The sequence below is a fragment of the Petaurus breviceps genome, unplaced genomic scaffold (genome assembly GCF_028583685.1).
Source record: "Petaurus breviceps papuanus isolate PSGF00001 unplaced genomic scaffold, PetGlider_PUasm1.0 126, whole genome shotgun sequence".
Taxonomy (NCBI): domain Eukaryota; kingdom Metazoa; phylum Chordata; class Mammalia; order Diprotodontia; family Petauridae; genus Petaurus; species Petaurus breviceps.
Genome location: NW_027185655.1, coordinates 56,972,556 through 56,981,544, shown reverse-complemented (window position 1 = coordinate 56,981,544; position 8,989 = coordinate 56,972,556). Strand labels below are relative to the sequence as shown.

At 38.6% G+C, this 8,989-nt stretch overlaps 1 protein-coding gene across 1 annotated transcript in view; it reads left to right on the top strand.

Moving 5' to 3' along the window:
- Positions 1-8,989, top strand: part of TENM3 (teneurin transmembrane protein 3) — a 3,497,142-nt gene that overhangs the window by 3,328,479 nt on the left and 159,674 nt on the right. The window contains exons 18-21 of the mRNA XM_069096576.1: positions 3,890-4,100; positions 4,555-4,656; positions 4,845-5,039; positions 6,823-7,023. Coding sequence (XP_068952677.1) covers positions 3,890-4,100; positions 4,555-4,656; positions 4,845-5,039; positions 6,823-7,023 — 709 coding nt within the window. The remainder of the gene's footprint in view (positions 1-3,889; positions 4,101-4,554; positions 4,657-4,844; positions 5,040-6,822; positions 7,024-8,989) is intronic.

The following is an 8,989-nucleotide window of genomic DNA, read 5'->3' as shown; positions in this document are numbered from 1 at the left end:
ATAGATAGATAGACAGACAGACAGACATTATACATATATACACACACTATACATATACATATATATAGTGTGTAGTAGTTGTGGTGGTAGTCATAGTAGTATAGTAGTAATAATAGTAGGGTAGTGGTAGTAGCAGTGGTGGTATCAGTAGTAGTAGTGTTGGTGGTTGTTGGATAGTAGTAACGATAGTGGTGGTAGTAGTAGTAGTGGTAATAATAGTAGTAGCAGGGCAGTAATAGTAAGAGCAGTAGCAGTAGTAGTGGCAGTAGCCGTAGTAGTGGTTTATACAAATGACATGTTGTTTCCCTCCCGCCCAAGGAGTGTAAGTCCTTGAAGATAGAAACTTTAATTTTTGCCTCTGCTTTGTGACCCTAAACAAGTAACTTAACCACTCAATCAATGCTCTAGATGATTTTCTAAGCCTGTAATTTGAGAGGAGGGTGCTGACCTGCAGAAGTCCCCAGGTAAGGATTTCCCTCTAGGCCAGTGAAATCATGGACCCAGCTCCTATCCCTGTCCTATCTCAGGCACATTGCCTGGCTTAATAAATGTTTGTTCATTGTTTGATTAATTAATTAAGATTTGCATAGGACACTGAGAGGCTGAATGGCATGTGTGTGCTTATACAGCCAGTCTTTGTCAGAGGTTACCTTTGAACCCCGATACTTTGACTCCTGAGACCAGCTTCCTCTACACTATTCATAGTACCTGATACTTGTAACAGTTTACAGAGCACTTTCAGTTGCATTATGTTATCATTCAGTCTTCATAACATCCATGTGAGGTAGGTAGTGCAAAGACCTCATTTTAGAAATAAGGAAACTGAGGCCCAGAGAGTGCAAAGGTCTTGCCCAGTTCCTGTGGTTGGTCATTGTCAGACCTTGGGATCTGAATCCAGATCTTCAGACTCAAGTCTAGCATTCTTGGTACTAGGTCATGTGGCCTCTTTACATCAGCATTTTTCAAATACTTTATAGATATAAGAAACCTTAAATCTACCTTAAGTTTTATCTAGTAGCAAAGTCCATCGGGTTTTGTACAATACCACGAGCTATTTTTTTTCCAAGGCTAATACCAACACTAAAAATCTCCAATACTCAGGACCCATAAACTGATTGTATCACAACTTCATTCACCCAATCAGCAAGCATTTCATTATGTTCCAGGTACTGGGCTGGACACTGAAGATTTTTTTTAATGACCCAATTCATTACTTAGTAGATTTTGGATAAAATCTAATTTGACAAATCTCTGAAATACATATGAAAATTGATATGTACATATAAAAAGAGACAGAGAGAAGAGACAGCCAGGAGATTCAGGGAGATAGAGCCCTGTACCTTCAGTAATGAAGATCTGAGTTCAAGTCCAACCCCAGACAGTTATTAGCTTTGTGGCCTTGGGCAAGTCATTTAACCACCCTCTGCTTCATCTTTTATAAAATGGGTTTCATAATAGCACCCAGTCTCACAGTGTTATTGTGAAGATTAAATGAGATAATATTTAAATGCAAAGGGCTAAGCATAGTGCCCGAGCACAGAGTAGTCCCTTACTAAATGCTTGTTTTCTTCCTTCCTTCTTCCTGTTACACTACAAATTCATGTCTCAGGGTAATCATCACACTAAACTATGAAAACCAAGTTACACTTAGCTATCAGAAGTTCATTTTAAAATTGAATTTTTCTTCCTGAAAGTCTAATAGGAATCCTCTTCAGTGGCTCTTACCTTCTTTTATGGGTCTTCTCTCTGTGCGCACAATTTTAACCACACAATTATTGCTTCAATTTACAAGATTTGCAGAGTGAAATCTTTTGGTTCCTAATTTCAGTAGAATTCAGCAGTTAAATGTATCCAGCCCTGGATGCTTATAACTATTCTTAACGAAACAGATTAAACTGAATGATAATTGGCTGCTCACAAATACTTATTAGAGATAGTTGGTGTTAAAGCTTGTGCCCCAGCCCTTTCAGTTAGTTTAATTTTCCATTTGGTATGCTTTTTATCAGAAGCATACAGATAGCTTGTTATCATGTCGATTTGTTTTATTGTTCTATTTGTAATCAAGCTGTAGGCATTTTTCAGGTGCCTGCTTTGTGCCGAGAATTGTGCTAAAGAATAAGGATATAAAGACAAAATGGAACAGCCCCTCCCCTCAAAGTGCTTACATTCCACATATACATGTGTAAATAATACAAAATATTGACTAAGTAATTATGAAGGAACTTGAAGGTGGGGGAGGAAACAGTAGCATCTGGGATGGTCAGGAGGGAGGCATATGTAGGAGGTGGTTCTTGAACTGAGTCTCCAGTGATTCTAGGGATTCTAAGACTCAGAAAGGGAAAGCTGTAAATGTGAAGAATTCAAGAATTGTGCTTTGAACTTCAAAGTCATAAGACTGCGGAAAGTCTTGACAGAGCATCTGGTGTTCTAAATGAAAAATAAGAATGTTGAACTCGGAACATTTGCCAGAAGACAAGATGGTCATGTCCCTAAACTTCATCACTTCTGTAATATAGAAGAAGGAGTAAACTTGATTCATTTTGGAGATCAGGAGAAATTAGTAGAAAATGCAGAGAGAAAAAAAAATAGGTTTCATGTCAAGAAAAATTTCCTAAAAATTAAAGCTATCCCAAAACTGATATAGATTGCCTTGGGAGATGATTAGTCTGCAGTAGTAGTCTTCAAAGAGAAGCCAGCTGAACCATTCATCTGGTATATTATAATGGGTATCTGAGGGGTAGGTATGAATTGGGCTTAGATGGCTATCAATGTTCCCTCCAACTGTGAAACTTTGTGATTATTTACATTCCTTAAAATATAAACTCTTTGAAGACAAGGACCACTTTTGCTTTGTCTTTGTATTCCCGTAGAGTGTGGCACAGAGTAAGCACATAATTAATGCTCGTTGATTAATTAATTGGTAAGAAGACAGTTCTAAGATTCAGCAACAATAGAGAATTTGACCTCCTACAGGGAAAGAAATACTAATATACACATTTATGTGTATATACGCATACACACACATATCCATATGGTTTAAGAACAATGAAAAATTCAGCCATCCTTTATCCAACCAACAGCCATTTAATCATAATAATACCATTGGTATACGTGCTTTAAGGTTGACAAACTGCATCACAAATAACATCTCATTTTATCCTCACAAAAACCCAGTGAGATAGGTTCTGTTCTCATTCCCATTTTACAAATGAGGAAAATGTGGCAGAGTTAGGTTAAATAAAATTGCCCAGGGTCACACAGTTAGTAATAATCTGAGACCAGATTTGAACTTGGGTCTTCCTACATATGAAATACCTGATAATCATAAAACACGGCTCTAGGTGTTGACACATAAACATAGACAAAATAAATAAGAATCTTACCATCAAGAAGTAGGCCAGGCATATACATGAAGGGAGTTAGAGTAAATGAACTCTAAGGTCCCTTTGCACTTCACATCTAGGCCCTGATCTAACTTCTGTCAACCCCAGTTTTCCTATCAGGAAAATTAGGGTTTTAGTGCCTGCTTGATAGGAAGGCTTTGAGGCTCAAATGTGAAGGCATATGGAAAGTGCTTTATAAGCCTTAATATTTAAAAAATAAAAGACATACATATAATGAGCATAGAAATGCCTTGAAGGAGCTAAAGGGGCTGACATCCTATGGGTCATGAGCACTTTCCAATCTTCAACATAACGTCCTATGGGAAGCTACTGTCTAAACCCTTCCTCTTGTGGACATTCATAGGTTTTTGCCCTTTGGAGCTAGCTATATGCCTGGAACTTTCTTCCAACAATGTATTTATTAAGAAAAGGTTAAAGAAAGTAATGGTTTTTTTAAGGACTTATAATTATGGAATACTAATGAGCTTCCCTTTCTTCTTCTACAGTATGACTTTGTGGAGCTTCTGGATGGCAGCAGGTTAATCGCAAGAGAACAGCGCAACCTGCTCGAATCAGAAAGAGCTGGTCGACAGACAAGATCTGTCAGTCTTCACGAGGCTGGTTTTATCCAGTATCTGGATTCTGGAATCTGGCATCTGGCTTTTTATAATGATGGGAAAAATATAGAGCAGGTGTCTTTTAATACCATCGTTATAGGTAAGAACAGTCTTTGAAGAATTTCTGTAAAGCCCCAACCTAAAGACCAGGTTGGGGGTTGGGATGGGGATGCAGGGGGGAGAATGTTGTAATAGATTTTTTTATTATTGTTGTTAACTCCCACCATTTCATATCACGGGTAAGAGGTGAGAAATGTTTTTTAAATTTTTTTTCATAATGAATGTATGAAAAATAAACTGTGATACTCACTTGCCAAGAAACAAGAGAAAGAAAGGGAAGCAGATTAATTTTTTAATTTAATTAAAAATTTTTTGGTCTCCTATTTTGCCTGTTCTAATAACCCACTGCCAGTAGAGCTTACTTTTTTTTTTTAAGTTGTTGAACAAACCAGCCACTTCGGCATGTCCCTCAAACTGAGCAGAGTTGTAGAATCTGCTTGGCATTGTGGTGAGAGGTAGCCTGTACAAGTTTTCTTTCTTTCTCCTTTCTTCAGAGTCTGTGGTCGAATGCCCCCGGAATTGCCATGGAAACGGAGAATGTGTTTCTGGGACATGCCATTGTTTTCCAGGATTTCTGGGCCCCGATTGTTCAAGAGGTATGTGTTTAGTCAAATTCCTTTCTTGAGTAAATACAATTCTGCCCCAGGAATACAAGGAGTCCAGAATGTCACTTCACGGGAGGAAGAGAAACTGCCATGTGGCTTGTTCTAGAGATGTTTCTTTTCTTTCCCAAGCCTGCTGAGAAAGATGGCTGTTAATTCTACTGTCATGTTTTATTTTACAGCGGCCTGTCCAGTGTTGTGTAGCGGAAATGGGCAATACTCCAAAGGACGCTGTCTCTGCTTCAGCGGCTGGAAGGGTACCGAGTGTGATGTGCCCACCACCCAGTGTATTGACCCTCAGTGTGGGGGTCGTGGGATTTGTATTATGGGCTCTTGTGCTTGCAACTCAGGATACAAAGGGGAAAACTGTGAAGAAGGTAAACACGTACATATTTACAGATATCTATTGTTATCCTCATAAAGAAATCTATTACATCAAAGACTTCTTAGTTGCGGATTTATCCCTTTGGACCACCCCATCTTTTTTGGGAGGAGGGCTCTTTTTCTGTTCCAAGCAGCTTTGAGATTTTGTGTTTTCTGGAATTTTTGAGGCACAGTATTATAGAAGTCAATTTCATTACCATTCCTATAAAGCATTTAAAGTAACTTTCTAAGACTATGAGTTAGAGAGGAGGTGCAAGGTGCCACTCTACATTGGTAGAGAAGTTCTTTGCTGGGAGTCCTCTATATCAATGAAATTCTAGGTCTGTATTCCCCCAAAAAAGACTAAAAGACCATACAGATCAAATATCATATTAGTAATGAGATCATAAATTTTAAAAGTGAGAATTTTTTCCACTAACTTAAAAAAAAAAAGGAAACCAGACAGACACAGGTCTTGATTTTTTTTTCACATCTCAAAAGAAATAACTCCTATTTTATTCTGTTGTCCTTCATGGGGCATTTTGGCATTTCTAACATCAAGGCTGATTCTGATATGTCTCACGTGAAACGACACACAATTTGTGAGTTCTGGAACTGTTATCAGATGATGACATTCATGATGCCACAACATAGTACATTTTCAAATTTTAAAATATTTTTAAAAGGGAAAAGCACCATTTTCCTTCTTCAATCAGATTGATTTTATTGATCTGCACGTACAAAGTAATGCAATTAAGCCTCTGGAATTAAATTTTCAGACCATTGACCCTACAAGTGTAAAGTTTTATTGAGTCAAATTGCTAAATTAAATCTCGTCATCTAAAGCACATTAAAGTGAATTAGGAAGGCTACAGAGTATGCAACTCATTTATTTCTCAAACAGGTTGAGGGTCTTATCCAGCTGTCAGAACTCTGTCTTACTGGATTAGGTCAGTGGATACTGATTGTTACAGAGAATCCAATACTTATTCTTTTCTGATTAGGCAGAAGAGAGAGCAAAAGTCTGAAACTTCAAGTGCATCTCGGTATAATTGAGGAAAATTACAAATCCTTGCAATATTCTCAATTACCTAAATGGCTTGGAGGTTGATGCCTCTTGTCTAGAATCTCACTTGCTTTGCTGTACAATTCTTCCTAAGGCTAACAATGGCTTCTTCCGAGTTTGTTGACATCTTTTAGTTTCTGGGCAGTTCCTATCAGGGCACCCAATATGTGACTGATTGTAAATAGAATTGAGCTCTTGTTCTGAACCAAACCCTAGCCCACTTATTCCAACTTCAGGTTTATTATACATTCTTCTCCATCCAGCACTCACTGACCCAGTTATTCTGGACTTTCTTACTGGTCCCTCACACAGAGCACATAAATCCATTTCCTCTCTTTTTGCCTTTACTCTGATCATCCCCCATGCCTTGGATACACTCTACCCTCACTCTCACTTCTTAGAATCCCTGGTTTCTTTCAAAACCCAGCTCAAAGGCCACTCTCTCCATGAAGTCTTTCCTGTCCTCTACTCCCCCCTCAGACTGCTAGGAAGCCCCCCCCCTACAAAATCAGTGTCTATTTTGTATATACTTCTTATATGTATAAGTTGACTCTCCTGGTAGAATGCAAGCTCCTTGAGGACAGGAACTGTTTTAGTTTTGTCTTCATATCTTTAGAATCTCTTGGCACATAATAGTAGCTTTAAAACTTCTTGATCATGGATGGATGGATGGATGGATATTTTTATACATTCTCTATTTATTTAGTCAAATTATTCTCCTTTCTTTACAGCTGACTGTTTAGACCCTGGCTGCTCTAATCATGGGGTGTGTATCCATGGAGAATGTCATTGCAACCCAGGATGGGGTGGAAACAACTGTGAAATACTGAAGACCATGTGTCCGGACCAATGCTCTGGGCATGGAACGTACCTTCAAGAAAGCGGTACCTGTACTTGTGACCCAAACTGGACTGGCCCAGACTGCTCAAATGGTAAGGACACTCAATTCAGTGTCATCAGAGTGCTTCATATTCTGACGTGTCTCCCTGTGTGACTAAAGGACCTAGAATAATTTAATGTTTTGAACTCAAAAAAACTTTTGGCAACTCTTTAAAAAAAGAATTCTTAATGAAAATAAAATTATGTTATCTAGACATGTGGGAAACTATTTGAATAAATAGAAATAGAGTTAATTAGGTACTCGGTTATTTTTTTAAGTCTCATTCCTATGTACTGCTTTAGTGGAAATAGTACTGACTTTAGAGCTAGGATACCTGGGTTTGAATCACAACTCTGTTCTTTACTCTCTGTGTGAACTTGGACCAGGTGCTGAAACTCTCTGAGCATCAGTAAGTCATCTGAAATATTAGGGGATTGGACTGGATGATTTCTAAGGTCCCTTCCAGCACTAAATCCCTGGGGGAGGAGGAGACTTGGTATTAAATGGACCATTGTAGAAGATAGCTCTTATTAGCAGAGAAACCCACTTCCTGAATCAATACCCAGGCCAGTTCCCATTAATGTGCTCAGGGCTATGACTAGCATAGACGTTCTATCATTGTTTGTTGAATTCGAATTTGAGTTCCTGCTTTGAGGAGTTTGCTACTTGCAGACCATAGCTGCCAGGCTTCCTCCTCATAAAGCCTTCCCTGATCCGTTTAACTAGAAGTCATGTCTCCCCTCTCAGATATTCTTAGACCATTCTCTATCACTCTTTCCTTCACCACTATCACATTCTCCTTTGTATCTGGTTCATGTCACATCATCCATAGTGGACTTTAGAGCCGAGACAGTAGGATTTTTCATCTTGTTCTAGTATCTAACACAGTGCCCTGCACATAAGTTTTTATTATTTTGTTATTGTTTTGTCATTTTCATTGTCAAACTCCCATTTGGAGTTTTCTTGGTAAAGATACAGGAGGGGTTTGCTATTTCCTTATCCAGCTAATTTTACAGAGGAAAAAACTGAGGCAAACAGGGTTAAGTGGCTTGCCTAGGGCCACACATCTAGTAAGTGTCTGAGGCCAGGTTTGAATTCACTAAGGGGTCTCCCTGATTCCAGGCTCGGCACTCTGTCCACTGAACCATCTAGCTGCCCTGCACACAGAAGTTCCTAATAAATGTTCTTGGATTGAATTAAATTGAATTGAATTGAATTGAATTGCTTGGTTGAAGCAATGAGTGTGACCAGTCTCCCCTGGTAAAAAAAATAGGAGGCTTTGTATAACTTGTGAAATTCAGCTATACTCTCTCTTTTCCTGACAGGCAAGTCATGATAATGGTAAACTAAAGAGACCTCAATTCCAACAAATAATTTCAGCTGTCAACAGAAGTGTAAACATGACATTAACTAATGACATATCTATAGAGAAATACCTCCCATCATGCCTCTGTATACCATGTTTCCAATAAAAGGATCTTTTAAAAATAATAATGGCAAGTGTACTTATGGTTGAAATGGCACTTCCTGTTTCGTTAATTAACCAGTATTTATTTATTTATTGCCTGCTAAGAGCTCAGTACCATGGGAAGCCACATTTAATAGCTTACCATGACACTGAGACTTTTGGAACACCCTGTATATAAGAAGTGTAAGGAATAGTCCCTCCTCTCAAGGATTTTGCACTTTCCTTATGAAATGAGCGATTACTTTTTCTTTATTTTTTCATGTGTTACTCAGTACATGAGAATATTAGAGGCCAGCCAAGGATACACATATGGAGAGCTCTCTCCCATCCATAGGAGAAGCAACATAAGTAAGTGATCGATGTTTTGATGCATTAAGTGCAGCAGGAGTTTAGAGGAGTCAGATATCATTGGAAGACAAAATAATCAGCGAAGGTTTCTTAGACAAGGTGGGGTATGAGACGAAGAATGATTTGTAGGATTTTGATAGGAAGGAAGGGCTTTCCAGACTCCAGAACAGCATGGAGAAAGATGCAGCTGTTGTGCACCGTG